The following is a 16126-nucleotide window of genomic DNA, read 5'->3' on the forward strand; positions in this document are numbered from 1 at the left end:
GTCCCTAGGCACATCCCGCCTAGGTTCCTTACCAGCACTCGCACCTCCTGCGCGTCGTGCAAGGAGACTCTCAGTTGTCAGATTCCGCGCAGATGTAGCAGTGTGTCAGCATATTAAACAGAATCATCCACTGACAAACGCAAAGGCCGTGTCAGAACACTGGCAGAAACAGGCTGTGCTGTTTGCTACCATCTGCCCGTTGGCGTACATCATTCCTGCAACAGCGCAAGCAGCTTCACAAGCAAGCGGAGGCCTGGCAGAAAACTACACAGTCCCTCTTTTGCTCTCGGCACTCCTTGGAGGAGTGGTTTTCGGAGCCTTCAATGACAGAGCAACCAAGAAATTCTTGGAAGACCAAGTATCCGGCGTCAGGCAAGGCCCGAGCCTGCCAATACCCCTTTCTGTGAGAACCACGAAAACATTGAACCTGATGTGCATTGGCCATCGTGCGCATCGGCTTGACGTTAAAATTTCATTTCCTCCTTGGCATATCTTCTGCGTCATGAAGAGGTTGCACGCAACCCGGAGTCCCATGAATATTCGAGGGGCGCCGCGTAATGCGTTTGCTAAATTAACTGACGTATGTTTTTCCTCGCAGCAGCTCCAATACAGCAACGAGCGAGGACGCCAGCATGGCATCTTCAGCAAGCCCATCATCAGCACAGCCTGTGGAAAGGGAGCTGCAAGCCGCCATTGCAGAGATTCCAGCCTCTGCAAGCTCGCTGCTAGCTGCCGCGCAGGAGTCGGCGCGTGCCCAGGCAGCGCTTAAGGCAACACAGGATGACAGCGCCAGAACAGCTGCCAAGACTGTGCTCGCCGTGGCAGCACAGCCCGCTCAGGACAGCGAGGTGGCCGATGCTGCCAGGGCACCAGCAGGGGAGGCAGGCACTCAGCTGGAGGCTCTGCCAGTCCTCGAAGCCAAGGAGATTGAGGAGGCAACCCTTGCAGGTGCAGCAAATTGCCCACTGCAGCGTGCTCTCCTCTGCTTTATCCTACCAGAACCTCTTACATCGAACTTTGAGCCTCATATCAGCATGGCCCCGCTGCATGTATGGTGTCACAGCCGCTATGAGCATGGAGACGCGGTGAAGGGTGCATAGTTGAGTTGGAAAAATCACATGAAGATGTTCATATGGGATTTTCAATGGGGTCTCAATGATATGAGTGTACAGGTGCGCGCGAGATGACAGCGGCTCCATTGGCGGCCCCTGTTGCTGCCGCAGCAGTCTCGGCTGCACCAGCCGTGCCCGTGGCAAAGGCTCCTGAGACTCCTGCTCAGCCCGCTACTCTGCAGCAGCGCGGAGAGGCCATCTTCGACTTGGCGGTGCGCCCCTGATTTTCGGATTCAAGCAGATGCGCCGCACAGTGCTGCTCACAAATGTCGCAGGAATTTTACTAGACATATTTATCGCATGGAAGCAGAGACCTTGCTGCCTTTGAAGTCGTCCAGTTTGGATGCATTCTTCTTGTGCATGCAGATTTACTTTGAGGGCCAAAAGCGTGTAGCCTCTGATGGGACCTAGCAGATTTCCTACGGCCCAGCTCTGCGTGGGCAGGTTGAGCTGTACTTGGCACCGGGGTGTCATGTACAGCTCTTTGTGGCTGCATGCGTTGTAGGGCCCCAAGGCAGTCCTTGCGCTAGCATTTGTGCCTGCCTGAAACAAGTGAGTGGGGTGTGTGATTGCGTCAGCATCGGCACCGGGAAGTCGAGCCCCTTGGGATTTCATGGCTCAGATCATCACAGACAATCCTCAAATTACCTGGGACTGCAAAATATCTGGGAGACAAGCTGCGGAAAATGCCTGAAAATTGCTTGGCAGCCTGCGGGAAACCCCTGCAGAATTCCTGCAGGAGTATCTCAAATTTTCCAAAGTGCAGGGTTTACAGTGACCAATATGGTACTTGACGCCCTCCTGAGTAAACTTGTGATCTGTGATTGGCTCAGGCGGAGACGGCACGGCGGATGCAGGTGCAGTACGAGGCCAAGGTGGCGGCCATCAAGGCCGAGGGCGAACGCCGCAAAGAAGAGGAGCTGCGCCGCCGCCAGCAGCGCTACGCAACCATTGACCGCCTGCAGGCAGCCGCTGCCAACCAGGTGCGCAGCGCCAGTTACATGGCATTTTGGATAGCCCAAGCCAATATCTATCCACCAAAATAAGGACGGCGCTAATTGGTGGGTTATAGGACAAGTTGTGCCTGCCAGGTAGGATGGCAAGTCCGGCACCTTTGCTGCATCGCCTGCAGCAATCAACATGCAATGGAAACCGCTTTGTGCAAAGGATGCTGTTTCTGCAAGGAGCGAGCTTTATTAGATAGATTGGCTGTATTTCATACTAGAGGAGGCGAGTGTACAAGATTTGAGAAGATACTACTGCTGCTGTCCTGGTCCTCTGGCAGACATCCTTGGGGATTAGATTTCAAGCTGCTACAGATTTCACTCAAAGCCAAGGCACATTAACTAAGATTTCTTGTCTGAAGCTGCCTGTTTGGTGGGTGCAGGCAAAATTGCCTGCCGACACCTTTCAGGAGAGTTCACAGGTACTTTTGTTTCCACCCTGTTGCAGCCCTTCCGATGCCACACAGAAACATCCATTGACATCAGCTTTTATACTATGCAGCATTCTTGCAAGTTACCAGCCGCTTTACAAGCTTCCTGGTCTGGCCGAGTATTCTCTTGAATCTATTCCGGTGAGATATGTGGTATTGCCGGAAGACCTGCCCAATCTGGATCTAGAGGCTCATCCCAAACTCTCTGGAGAAGCCATTAGGGATCAGGCTCTGACGCTGCATTTTGCTGTGCAGGGCCCTCTGGCACGGCTGATGGGCCTGTTGTTTGCGCTGTGGGCGTGGCTGAAGGAGCGCTTTGGCAGCCTCTTCACCCACACCAGCAACAGCAGCAGCGCTGCCAGCGCCTGAGAGCACACCATATACATCGCTGCCACCCTAAACAAGGGGCGACCAGGCTTCAACCATCGTGCGCTGCTAAGCTCAGCTGCATGTCCTAGCAGACCAGATCCGAGCATTGCGCCAGATCTGCCAAGTATGGGGGCCTTGGTATTTTGACAGGGTAATGAGCATTGATGAGCGCCACAGACGATGTGGCTTGTATGAAATGGCACCATAAGCTCTTATTTGGCAGGGTGATTTGCCCTGGCTTGCCCAATATGAGCAGCAGAAGATATGCGCGCATATCTGCACAAGTGTGCTCGAGGATGATGCAGGCATAGCATACTGAAACGTGGGCTTCATATCAGGCAACAACCCGGGTACAGGCAGCGTTGACCTGCAAATGTTCAAGGGAAGCAATCCAAGGTCCTTAGATGAAGTGCTGACTGCATGTGCTTGCTTTGCATGTAATGACACAGAGAGGTTGCATTTGCTAGATCGTAGCAATGATTAGCAATGCAATGGCCGGCCAGAAAGCTGTTTGTGTAGAACCAAACAGTTGTAGATGTTAAAAAGTGCAAGTCATGGTTTGCCCTTTGCATGTTAAGGTTACTGGTGTCCCCGCGGGAAGTTGAAAATGTAGATTAGCGCAGCCTTGCAAAGATCTTAAGATGGCAGATGCCTCAATGCACTCTGGGCAGCTTGCAGGCGCAGAGCCAACAATATTACAGAGGATGTAAACATATTAAAGCGCACAACAAGCAGACGAAAGCAAACATATTTGTATGCTAGTGCTAAGGCGCCGCATTCTATAGTACAATCTTCCTCGGACCTTTGCTAAAAAATCTGACTGCACTGGAGTCAACTCAGAAGAAAAGAAAGTGCACCCGGGTGCAAGCTAGCCAACAAATCGATCAAATGCGCAGCCAGCAGCACCAAAGGTGCCGGCGCACCAAATGAAAGAAGCTCCCCTCTTCTCCTCAAGTCAAAGCAATAATATACACAGACTTCCCCTCATCCATCCGTTTCCGAGACACTTGCTATCTATCCGGTCTCTGCTGTGTACCATACATTGTCTCAACAGCTCTCCGCAAACATCATCACAGACCAATTCTCCCTCAGAAAGTTTTGCAATAATACCGCATCATGTTCTTGCACAAAGTCGCCCCATCTGTCACGGCCTGGTAAGTGCACCCGCCAAATCGTCTTCTCGCAGTTTTGTCACATACTGCACCAGGTGCCCTGGAACATGAAAATAATCCTGTGTTGTGGAGTAATCCTCACAACATCTTGTACGAGTCTGCCACCTTGGTACTCAACACAAGCCTCTCAAGTTCTCTGTAAGTTCTGTTCCTGTGAGTTCTCATCTCATAGCCGAATGTGGCTGTCCAATTCTGCTCTCAGGGGCGCTCTTGCACAGCATTCACAGCACCCAGCTTCTACTTTTCCTCCCCAACAATACACAGAACATATGACCCTGCAAGAATAGATTGCACGAGGTTCTCCAATTAAAGGTTTCCCAACTCTTTGTGGGAGATCACCATGGCTCACCACGGAATCAAGGCGTCAACAGCTAATCTCCTCCAGTAGAGCATTGAGATTGCTACCACATGGCAGGCGTAATTTGCAAGATGGACCCTTCTCTAAAGGGATATATGGCCCTGTCCTTCCGAGGTCGCCGTCAGGCTAGCAGGATTTGCACAATGAGATCTTTGCCGCAGTAAAAGAATTGGCTGGGGTACAGCTACTGCCGAAAAGCAACTGAATGCTAGCTGCAGAGCATGACATTCAGCGATCCAAGCCAATGCTTGCTTGATCAGTCTGAAATCCTTGTAAGCTGCATTGGCTTTCGACGAGAGTGGAAATGGGAGTTGCAGCTCGCTGGCTCAAGTGGCACGCTGCCGTCTGCTCACTCTGACTGTCGCATGCTGTCAACTGCGCCGCCTCAGTGCAGCTGCATCTGGCCGTACTGGGGCCGCCAGGTGGTGCGAGCCCTCACTAGCTCATAGCAGCCGGTGTCGTCGCAGCGCCTCAGCATGTGCACAAACCTGCACAACATTTGACATCAATCAGCATCACATCAGCATTGTCAGGCGAGGCCTCCACTCCTCAACTTGGGACATATCCAGGCTTGGCTTGAAACATGCGCTCTAGGAGCACGGTTGCCCCAATAACTGTGTGTCCTGGCACTGCTGGGATCAGAATAAAGGGGGGGGCAGGCTTGTGGCTGTCTTACCTGAGCATGCCTGAGCCGTTGGTCTCCTCCTGGATGCGGCTGCCCAGAGCCTCCACAGTCTGCCCGGCCATGCACTCCGACTTGTAATCGATCTCCATCTGGGCACACCACATATGGTGTCAAAATCTGTATAAGACAACATCGTAGCAGGTGCCATGTATAGCAAAGGCTGGAGTGGATTGACAACAAATTTGGAGGCTCTCAGAGGCCATCTGCCAGCAGCAGTTTTTTGGCCTGAAATCTCGCTTCAAAGGGCTCAAAAGGAGCATGCTGTGATGCTGTAGTAGTCGACTTAAAACCCCCACTTCTCAAAAACTAATTTATAAACCTGAAATTCCCTAAAAATAATTTTTTCAAGCCTGCTGGGTGGTTTAACAACAGGTTTTTGGGGTGTGGGAAGTTGCCTGCGGGAGCATGTAGTAAATAATGTGCAGCCCAAAACGCCTATTTTCCTAGTGAAATGGGCCAGTTTTGGGGTTGCAGGAAAATAAAAGAATAGGTTTTGAGCGCGCGAGAAAGCCCTGCGGGAACTTGTTTCACTACTACTACTGCAAGCACAGGGTGGTCACCTCGTGCAGGCTGTAGTTGAGGTAGACGTCTGGGGGCACAGTTTCCAGCGCCCAGCCCAGGTAGGTGACGTTGTTGATGTGGCCGTTCATGTCCATGTCACTGCGCCGCGCCACCTGAAGCGGCCCCTCGATCTGCACAGCCACCACAGGTCCTTCATTGACCCGCTGTAAGCTTGCAGACACTCCTTCCTTCAAGCTAGCACACGATTAGCATTGACGAATCTGTTCAAACTGGACTCTGCAGAAAGATGAAACAGAATACAGGATGAGCACCAGGGAAGGAAAGAGTGGTGCTGATGAGCTCACCTCTGGGGGAATAGCCAGATCCGGAATTCTCCGACGGACCTCTGCGGCAGGAAGGACATTCCTGCAGTACAACAAATCACAATCAGCTGAGCTTTTGCAGACAGCTTAAGAGGTCGCAGAGCTGGTGTAAAGTGGTAGCTTCCAGGAATAAACATGGATGCCCGAACTTATTCATGCTCATGTCAAAAACACAGAACGTCCCTGCTCAGCAAGTGTTTGTTCTCCACGTTGAAAGCCATGCAAAAATTGGCGCGCACCTGGAGGGGTGGGGTGCCAGGTACTCCATCTTGGCGCGCATCTCATCCGGCATCTTTGCCAGCCGCCTCGTCAGCGTGTTCACCATCACCCACGTGCTGCAACAGTAGTCAATCCTCAGGACATGACAGAAAAATTCCCTTGTGAGTAACCTAAGGTATTGCATTTAGAGTATAAAAGTCCCCATTGATATTGGCACAGCATGAATCCTGGAACTTGAGTTGAAGATGATTACAATAGTATTCCTTTTAGCCGTGCGAGAGAAAGCTGGAAGGCACCTTGTGGCGCGGCCAATCTCCTCCCCTGTGGACTGGTTGATGATGATCCAGTTGCGGCATGCTGACACGCGCCCCTCTTCCTGAAACCATGTTTCAATTTGCACCAGATCTCCCCTGCACCACGTAGGTGGTCTTAGCAACTTCCTTCAATAGCCTTTCAGTAGGCGCCAAAATACAACAGAGAATTTGCAATGGCAAGAAACAATAAGAAGGCCTACCATTTTGGGTAGGTGTCCATCCTGATCTGCATTCTGGTCACAGCAAAGATGAGATGCCGCTCCACCATGAGGGGGTCTGTGGCGTAGCCTGCATCTGTACGGCCCCACAGTGCAACAGCATGATTCCCAGCCACTTCCTGTATTGCACGCAGAACACTTTCTACACCAGAGTGTACCTCCTGCTGACCAAGACAGGGTCTGTAGCTGGGGCTGAGGAAACCTTGAAAAGCCCAGACATGTCATGAACATCAATTGCATGATTGACTCGCAATTCTTCAGTAATCATGCCCACTGGAAGAACAATGGCAACCTTTGGGCCCTCACACATGAAGGCTTTTAGGCAAGCCCCGGCAAAAGGGGCATGGCTTTAGATGATGCAGATGGAAAATATACAGACCTGCAGTAGGTTTGCAATTGTGACGATTGTAGTTTTCTGATCTGGTCCAACTTCGTAACCTCGGATCCTGTGCTCTTCCAAGAAAGCTGTGCCATCATCGTTGAGTCGCCCCGCTTCGCAAGGCTGTTGTGGAATGCCTTGCAGAGCCAAATTCTGTGTCTTTCCGTTTGTCAATGTCGCCTCTGATAATGCGGCCGAGGCGCGGCAGCAGGTTGACCCGCACGTCTTGTGTTGAGTATAATTGCTCTGTCTCTTCAGGCTCGGCCTCACTGCTACCTTTGTCTGAGTGCTGAAGGAGGTTGATGGGCATGCGCTGGCTCTTTGACAAGCGCTCAACAACGTCATCATGCTGTACAGGGTGGACGAATCGCAGAGTTGTCAAAGTATCAAGCTGATGAGTAGGTGCTTAGCCCTGGCAATTGGCCAACAGCATTGGGAACAGACGATCGATATGTACCTGTACCCAGCAATGTGACTTATATTGCAGACGCCTCAAGCTGGCACATCGCCTGCACAACTGGTGTAACTCCATGTGGGCCATCAAGGCAATTCTTGTGTCGACGCTGGGCTAGGTTTCATGCCCTATCAGGGATTCGAAGCCAATAGCGCACACATCCTCCAAGATTATTCCTTGGGAATAAATAATAGGGGGGATTGCACTTGGATCCATCACACTTTCATATGCGACATTGTTTCGAACATAGAGAGCTCTGTACACAGCGCTGAGATTCATTGATGGGGTCGTCAAGCCGATCTGCCGGGTTGCCCAGGTTTCGAGTGATCTGGTCTTGCACTGTCTCCAATTTCGAGGACGGCGAGAAAAACTTTGCACCAGCACTAGGGCCAAAGATCCTGGGAAGTGGTAGAGATCTTCTCCTCTGATCAATCATGCCAAATGAGTGACCACGTCAAGGCATCGTCCTGACTCTTGTGTGTGACATTGGCAGTGCACTCGATGTGTCGTGTACGGTCACATGAAATCACACGTGAGTCCAGTTGCCTGTGATTTGATAGTGAACTTGTCCTGTTACGTTACAATGTGAAGTAGTTAAGAATCGCCCTGCCACACAGCTCTAGTCAACACGAACACTTTCACCCAGCTCATTACTTTCAGGTAAGGTCAGCAAAATTTACTACCTGTCTACGCGCCTTGTCAGCACACTCTTGCTCAGCTTCAGCCACAGTGGCGGAGTCTTGTAATTGAACCAGGTCCAGCACAGGCAAGAAAAGCGCCACATGCAGGCACAAGACACACAAAGAGGCGCCTCAATACATGTCCTTGCCCCGGAGGCGGTTGATGAGGGCGGATGCGATGGGCACCAACAGCGAGTAGCCCAGCTGGGGGTAGTCGTGGGAGGTCACACGCATGGAGACAGAGCCCGCCGACTTGGAGTTGAGGCTGCAGCGAGACACCACCTGCGTTTCGGGCGTCGGCGAGAACTGCGCGGCCAGGTTGCCGGCAATTGCCATGTCGTTGCGGAAGTTCATGAACGACGTCCCCGCCACGATCTGACAGCACAGCAGCACAAGGTGTCAGGCATGTGACAGTCAAATGATGTGGGCACGGCATACATTGCCAAGCACACATTGTCCATACATGCGGGCAACGCCAAAGTGGTGATAGTATGAAGCCCCTGCAAATGTGCTGATACAGGGTGACAGAGCATCACTATCATGCAGACATTGTCGCAAACCCGGCTGGGACAGCACACCCGATATAATGGAATACTAACCCCACATTTGAGCAAAATGAGCAACATGGTAGTCCTGTGAAATAGGGTGAAAAGCCAGAACTTCAGAGGTAGCGCCCCCACCTGGGAGCGTTGGTCGTCGCCGAGGCGCAGCTTGAGCTCGGCCTGTCCGGCAGTCGCGTTCTCGCGGCCCATGCGCGTCTTGCACGTCATGCGGCCCAGCGTCGACACCAGCTTGGCCTTCTTGTGCAGCTTCAGCCGGTTCTCCGCCTTCAGGCCCACCGCCACCGGGCCCTGCACACATGCACAGACCCTTCAGACACAACTCTCCTTCCAAGAAAAATCGTGGACTATTGCCCAGCAGCAAAAGACATTATCTACCTGATCCACCTACAACGCATGCATCCTTGGGCTTCACTTCTCAGATATATGTGATTATGTGAGAGGAGCCCTCAATAGAATTGGCGTCAGGTATGGATCGGAGGAATATTTGCTGGTCAGGGACAGACTGGTGCTGCTGGAAGCAACTAGCCTTGAGAGGCAAGGAAGCGTGGATTGATTCTCAGAGGGAGGAAAGTATCACCTTTGTGGGTGGTCCACCCTCCTCAACGAGACGGGCGACGGTGATGCCGAGGGCGGCCTTGTCTTTGGGGTGGATCTTGAGGCGGGTCTCGGCGCGCGCTGTGTAGATGAGGTCGCGCTGCGTCGTCATCAGGTCCAGCGCTGCCGTGCTCACCAGCCGCGAAGTGTGGTACACCGATGCCTCCACGTCAGCCTGTGCATGCACACCATGGGTCATCACTGAGACGGTTCAAACATGAAGAGTCAGAAGGGATGGTGTCATCACACTCTGCACGAGACCAACTGTTGAGAGAACATCCCATACTGCTTTGCAGCCTGCTTCAACCCAGGCTGAGAAAAAGGAATACGATCAAATCAAGACCTGCAAGACTGTACTGTTGATTTGCAGCATGCAATGGCAGGCCACAACCACATATGGTGGTGGAAAGGACCTGCAGAAACTCCAGGTGTCTTGAGATTCCACAACAGACATTCCGGTCAAGAGGGATGGGAGCATACGTTGAGCATCTGCTGGTTCTTGTCCTTCTGCATCTGGGCCATGGCGAAGAGCGGGATGCCGCCCACGTGCTGGCCCTTGCGCCGAAGCACGATGCTGCGCTCAGTCGACAGGCCATCGATGCCGTCGTCGTGGTCCAGACCTGTCGGCTCCACAAACGGCCTGCATGCACCAGATTTGAATCATCACCTACTGCTTGTGCTGGGGGCTGCTTGCCTATAGCATGCTCGGAAGGAAAGCGCATATTCCCACGCAGAGCAACATCCAGAAAGCAGCATCAATTTCGTCCAGAAATACTTTGCACATATTGCATGCAAGCAGTTGAGTGATAACAGCAAAGAGTATGCAGGCAGAGTCAAGCACAGACCGAACCAAACAGCCCAACACAGGCACTTTGTATCAAGCAGCGAGAATTGAGGCCAGCCATAGGGGTACGAGCTCACCGGGCCAGCCAGCCGCCGGGCTGCTCGAGGAAGCGGTAGCGGTGCGTGCTCACATCCGCGTCGAAGGTGGGTGGCAGCGGCGGGTCTGGCGCTGGGATGGACACCTGAGCGCCGTCGTCCGCCTTGGCCTCCTCGCGCCTGATCTTCAGGAACTCGCGCCGCTTGCGCATCTGCGCAGCAGCATGCACACTCAGCCTTATAACATTGCCCTAGAAGGCAGCCCTCCCATGTATGCAGCACGTTCAAACATCTGTTGCCCGTGAGCTGTGAAGATGCAGTGACAAGGGACCCCTGTGAATAACACTCGCAGCAGTGTCTCGAAAGTTACTAACACTCAAAGTTGCTCCAACCACATCAGGAGTCAGGTGCAATACAGAGGAAGTGACTAGAGGAGGGTGCAAAGCCCACCTCGCGGCGGCGCTCCTCCTCTGTGGGCAGTGCCGCGATCTCATCCTCGCGCATGATGTCCCTCTCCTCCTCAGGGTACTTGCGCGGCTGCAACCATGCATATGTAGTGTTCAGCGGGGCTGAGCGCAATGGTCAGGTACCATGAGCCTGGCAACAACCAATCTCCCAAAAGTACTGCACCCTAATAGTGACGACTGGACCAAACAACATGCCCCCCATTGTCACGCTTAGGGGACATTTAGACAAGAAGACTGGAGTTAGCTGTAAAGATAGGGGATAGAGATAGTGCACACCAGTTTGGGCTGCACCATAACAGACAGCAAGTGGGGGATGGGCGGCAGGCGCTGCCCACGCAGCATCTGCTGCAGCCGCGATGCTGGCCCTACAGCAACAGCATCAGTACTTAGCGGATGCTCAGACATGAATCATAAATAATAAGCAAGCACAGCAATGCCAGCTCGCCAGCATCTCTTGCACACTTCTTCTATGGTTCATCAAGAGCAGCGGTACATTGGCAGTCTCTCAAGTGACTGGAAATCCGACTTCCAATAGAAGCATGGGATGATTAGAGGATGCACACACGCACCTGTGTTGGTGGCAGAGATCTTAAGCAGAGAGTCGGCGTCGGAGAGGATCTTGGAGGAGAGGCAGAGCAGCAGCATCTGCTGCTTCCAGGGGTTGCCGCTGGGCAGCACGGGCTCCCCAGCCGCGTTGCGCCGGCAGTTTGGATGGTTCTCAGCCGGAGCCAGGGGGTTCATCAGCCGCTGATCGCCCGCAGCAAACCTGCATGCATATAAGAATCACGTTACAAACCACGTATGTTTTTTGTAGAGCAGGCATTAAGGCAGATCGAGCGCCAGAAGATAGGGGAATGGGATACCTCTCAAAAGCAGGTCATCTAGATACTGTATTGTGCACCATTGTGTGGCATGCGGTGCCTACTCAATGCCACACTCGTAGTGAATGTGACACAGAATCCCTAGTTGCCAGACAAAAGAGCCAGGGGTTTCTGTACCATCTAAACCCTTGCTGCCACGTCTGTCTCAGTGGTTCCAGTGGGTATGTATTTTACAGAGCGTGTGACCTGGGCAGGCTACCAAATATTTACAAAGAACAGCAAAGCAGAAGGACAAGCCGCCAGGAGGGAGAGAAGAATCAGAAGAGTGCGCACCGGATGGCCTGCTGCAGGGTGTGACAGCGCTGATTGGCGTAGACGTCGTAGGTCATGGGCCCGTTATTGTTGTCGGGAGGGGCGGCGGCCGCGTGCGTGAGCACCAGGATGCAGTTGAACCACATGGCCGCGCCCAGCGAATTGGTCAGCGCGCGCAGCACCGGGATGTCGCTCTGGTCGCGGCGCACCTGCATGCACCAGCACATACGAGTAACGAGTAGTCATGTTTGCATACATGACTCCAACAAAACCCCGAGAACTCCATATTTTTTAATATGCTAATCTTAAAATTTGCAACAAAATCACAAAGGAAGTGAGACACAAACAACAGTGCCAGGCACTGATGAACCCGACCTTTCTCATTTGCATTTAAAGAGCTGGACGAGAGCACACTGTAAAGAGCAGAACTCTAGACCCGCACCTGGTCCATGCGGTCAAAGTACAGCACATTGTCGGGCTTGTACTTGCGGTGCGCCTTGCGGATCTGCGCCAGGATGCGCGCGTTGTACCCGACTGCGCTTGCCGCGGCCTGCAGCCCCGGCGTGTCGATGAAGCGCACGCGGATGCCGTTGATTGCGCCGTCTAGCACACGCACCTGCACACATATGCATGCACTTTCAACCCTGAACAGCCCTGATCTCTCTGATCCCTACGCCCTGTTTACCCTCCAGGTATAATGTGATGTTAAAGTGCTAATTGTATTTCACTGGACCCTGAGGCACCAGCTTGGCCTCTTATTCGTGGAAAGGGAAATCTTATAGGATCAGGCGATCTGAGGGGTGTGAGCACCTGCTTGGTCTCGGGCTCGAAGCTGCCCATGGCGGGGGGCGGCAGGCCAAGCACGGAGTGGATGGTGGCGGTCTTGCCGACGCCAGTGATGCCCACGCACAGGATGGTCGCCGAGAAGGGTAGCTCCGCCGGGGGGCCCGACTCCGCCTCCTGCCGCTCAGCTTCCGCCAGCGCTGTCTCGAAGGGGTTGCGCCTCGGTCCGCGCGTTGGCGCGCGGATGCTCTCTGCCAGGTCCAGCCTGATCAGCCCGCAAGAGGTCATCTCAGCCCGATTGAAACTGCAGGAGACATCTCTTGTGATCGCAGCTACGCCTCATCTTCCATGCACAGTTTGTTTCTACGGAGACCGCAAGACTCTGTCTTTGTGCAAAGGAGATGGACTCTCTAGTGGTCCATCCCAAACCCATCCCAAACCAGCAGTAGGATAAGATGCGAAAGGCATCAAATTCGATGTGCTCACCTGTAGACGACCTGCTGCACGAGGCTGGAGCGCGGATTCTGGCCCAGGCGGAGGGCGATGCGGAGCAGCAGCACGTGCAGGCCAAGCACCTTGCGCCGCATCACCGCCGCCTCGCTGTTCTCATCCTCTGCGGGGGCGTTGCCTGCACGGGCACCGCATGCTTGTGAGGCGGCTGTTGCGGACCTCAATACTCTTTTACTTATTCAATCTTTTTGGAACATGTAGTCTTCATTGGCCACGGTTTGCAGGGATACAGAGCAACAGCCGCCCTGATTCCCCCATAATAATCATTGAGAACGTTGCCTGAAAGATGCCTGCCCAGACAGAAGCACTTTTTAACTAGGAGACAAGGAATGCAGGCATACCTTGGTTGCCGCCCGGGGGATTGCCGCCACTGGGGCTGGTGCCTGGGCCGCTACGAGCGACGGTGCCGCCGTTGGCAGCTGGAGGGCCGCGGGCGTGGGATGCCCCAGTGCCGTTGGGCAGGCTGCTGCCGCCGTTCTGTGCGCCGGCCGAAGCTCCCTGCTGTGCACCGCTCCACGGCATCGTGTTGCCGGTCTGCGCCTGCGAGGCTGGCGGCTGCTTCGCAGCTGCCGGAGCGGGCTCGGCCTCGGCCGCCGGCGCCTTAGCGGTCCGTGGCGGCAGGGACGGTCCGGCGCCGCCTGTGCCGGGCGCACTCGCGCCTACACCGTCAAGAGAAAGGATTGACATCTGGGCAAACCCTGACAGGCAGCACATGCTCCGCACTGAGCTCGGGTAAAGAGACAAGGCAGCACGACGGCGAGAAGCTTGGCTGTCAATGTGGGGCCAACGTGCCCATTACAGCGATGCACAAATTCAGAACTCATGCATTTGCCCAGTGCAAGATGCGAGCATTTGTGCGTGCGCCCCCTGCCAACAGCTCAGACTGGCACAGGATTTTAAGGGAGTAGCCCACCTGCGGAGGCAGCAGGTCCGGCGGAAGTGCGCTGCGGGCGCGCAGGCAGGCTGGGCATCGCACTACCCCGAGCAGCTGGGCGTGCGGGCAGGCTCGGCATCGCACTGCGCGGGCTGGCGCCACCGGGAGCCTTGATCTCAGCTGCGTCTGCGCATCACAGCGCACAATCACGGCACTGACGGTGCTCACATGTGCTGACATGTATTTTTGCTGGAACCACAAGCCGGGGCTATGCTTCACGGTGAACTTCACAGCCAAATTGCTGTCTGGAGAAAAGCCATTGAGGATGCACATTGAGAGCAATAAAAAGCTGAAGCTCTTGCAGATCAACACGCTGAAAATATATACAGGGCCAAGGACTCTCAAAACATCACACGGGGTACTAAGAACATATATAGGCACCATACCTGCTGTGCCCACATTCTCAGCTACGGCCGCCTCAGCGTTGGCCTTGGTTTCTGCAGGCTGTGAGCCAGCTTCAGAGCCGCCATATCTAGCAGTGGCCTTCTTGAAGAGGGCGTCCACGTTGATGGGGGACCTTGGGGCCTGCACACATGACATATTCTAATTACAACTGTTTTGCAAATCCTGGTTGATTGCAGAAATACTGAAGCATCCTCAGAACAGGCCAACGCCCTTGCTCCTGTTTGTACAATCAGTCGGCAAGGTGGCACAAGAAGTTTTGAAAATCCTGAAAATTGGTACACATGTACGCACAATTGTATTTCAAGCTCCACGCATAGATGTCACTAATCTATGAGACCATCAGTATGCCATGCACCCACCTCTTCATCGGGCTTTGAGGGGGCGGGAGACTCAGGAGCAGCAGAAGAGCCATTTCCTGGCGCCGCATGACCATTGGTTGCAGCTGAGTCGGTCTGGGGCTGTCTGGCGGGCTCGCTGCGCTCCTCTGCTGTGGGGCCCTTGCTGAGGGTGGCAGCTGCGCTCTCCACAGACCTGCCCTCCTCAGGAGCACTCTGCAAAACACAAGACGATTTGTCGAATCGGTCATTCTCAACTGAATGGCTTTCATGATATTTGACATGCCCCCACTACCCAGGTCGGGAAACTCCCAGATAACGTGGCAACTGTGCATTATACAGTCTGCACATGGAATGTGTGCTTGGAGAGCAGAAGCATTGTTGCCAACAGACGAGCGCTGACAGCTGCATTTGCCAAAGCAAGATTCAATACCGAGCAGGGCGCTGGGGGCATACCTGCAGACGCTTGACCAGGGGCAGAAGATCCTCGGCCATGTTGGCAACATCATTGTCCGTGAAGTGCGCCACGCGCTCCTGGAAGATTGCACCTGTGCATGCCAGACCAACTCACAACATGGTCGTGTGACCCAACACTTTCCCGTGTGACTTCATTGCATCAATTGCTCATCTGTAACATCCTATTGGCGACCCTTGCGATTGGAAAAACGGAGTGCGTCATGTCCATGAATGACAGCTGCATGTATGGCGGTGCTTACCAATTCTAGTGTGCAGATTGTCCTCTGTAAAGCCTTCCAGCACCGACATGTCCAGGTCTGGCTTCTGGTTCTTGAGGATGTTCAGCTGCCTGAGCGCATGCCGCTGTTCCTGTAACATCAGACAATAGAACGTTGATGCCATACACATCACAGTCTTAATTGATTGAGAAACGTGTGCCTGCAGCATGCACGGAGATTGCCTAACCAGCAATAGGGTATCTACTAGAGTTGAGACCGCAAATGACAAAATGAAGAAGGTCTCACAACATTCTCAAATGCCATGACGGAAGCAGCACGAGAGCACAAATAACTTACATCGCCTGCATCTGCCAATGCTGCAGTAGTGCTATGTGGTTGATTTTGGGCTTGATTCCTTTGCTGCTCATATGCGCGCTGCTCCGCGAGCAGTGCGTTCACCCTCGCATCCTCTGCACAAGGTTAAACATGTCAGTGGTAGCTTCCAACTTTAATATCGATATTGTAGTAGCAGAACGTGCATCAAGCCAAGCGAATGGACACGGCCTGGTG

The 16126-nt window shown here is 53.6% G+C and overlaps 3 protein-coding genes across 3 annotated transcripts; 1 reads left to right on the plus strand and 2 right to left on the minus strand.

Annotated features, from left to right (window-relative positions):
* Positions 1–632: 632 nt before the first annotated feature.
* COCSUDRAFT_39384 (hypothetical protein) lies at positions 633–2916 on the plus strand (the record flags this gene model as incomplete). Its single annotated transcript, XM_005652303.1, has 5 exons — positions 633–948; positions 1173–1324; positions 1946–2095; positions 2500–2538; positions 2803–2916. The coding sequence occupies 5 exons, from the start codon at positions 633–635 to the stop codon at positions 2914–2916; spliced, it is 771 nt and encodes a 256-aa protein (XP_005652360.1).
* Positions 2917–4864: 1948 nt separating this feature from the next.
* Positions 4865–7280, minus strand: COCSUDRAFT_4465 (acyl-ACP thioesterase; the record flags this gene model as incomplete). Its single annotated transcript, XM_005652304.1, has 8 exons — positions 4865–4934; positions 5123–5220; positions 5692–5823; positions 5998–6058; positions 6255–6350; positions 6531–6644; positions 6749–6885; positions 7146–7280. Coding segments are annotated over 8 exons (843 nt in total), but the record flags the coding sequence as incomplete, so codon positions are not given.
* Positions 7281–8411: 1131 nt separating this feature from the next.
* Positions 8412–13662, minus strand: COCSUDRAFT_26914 (hypothetical protein; the record flags this gene model as incomplete). Its single annotated transcript, XM_005652305.1, has 13 exons — positions 13550–13662; positions 13185–13326; positions 12726–12963; positions 12358–12531; positions 11937–12124; positions 11346–11548; positions 11059–11147; positions 10766–10852; positions 10358–10500; positions 9917–10076; positions 9447–9611; positions 8960–9130; positions 8412–8654 (listed from the first exon to the last, which is right to left on the minus strand). Exons 2-13 carry the CDS (start codon positions 13283–13285, stop codon positions 8412–8414), a joined length of 1962 nt encoding a protein of 653 aa, XP_005652362.1. The 5' UTR covers positions 13286–13326; positions 13550–13662.
* Positions 13663–16126: the final 2464 nt, after the last annotated feature.

Source organism: Coccomyxa subellipsoidea (assembly GCF_000258705.1).
Source record: "Coccomyxa subellipsoidea C-169, whole genome shotgun sequence".
Taxonomy (NCBI): Eukaryota; Viridiplantae; Chlorophyta; class Trebouxiophyceae; family Coccomyxaceae; genus Coccomyxa; species Coccomyxa subellipsoidea.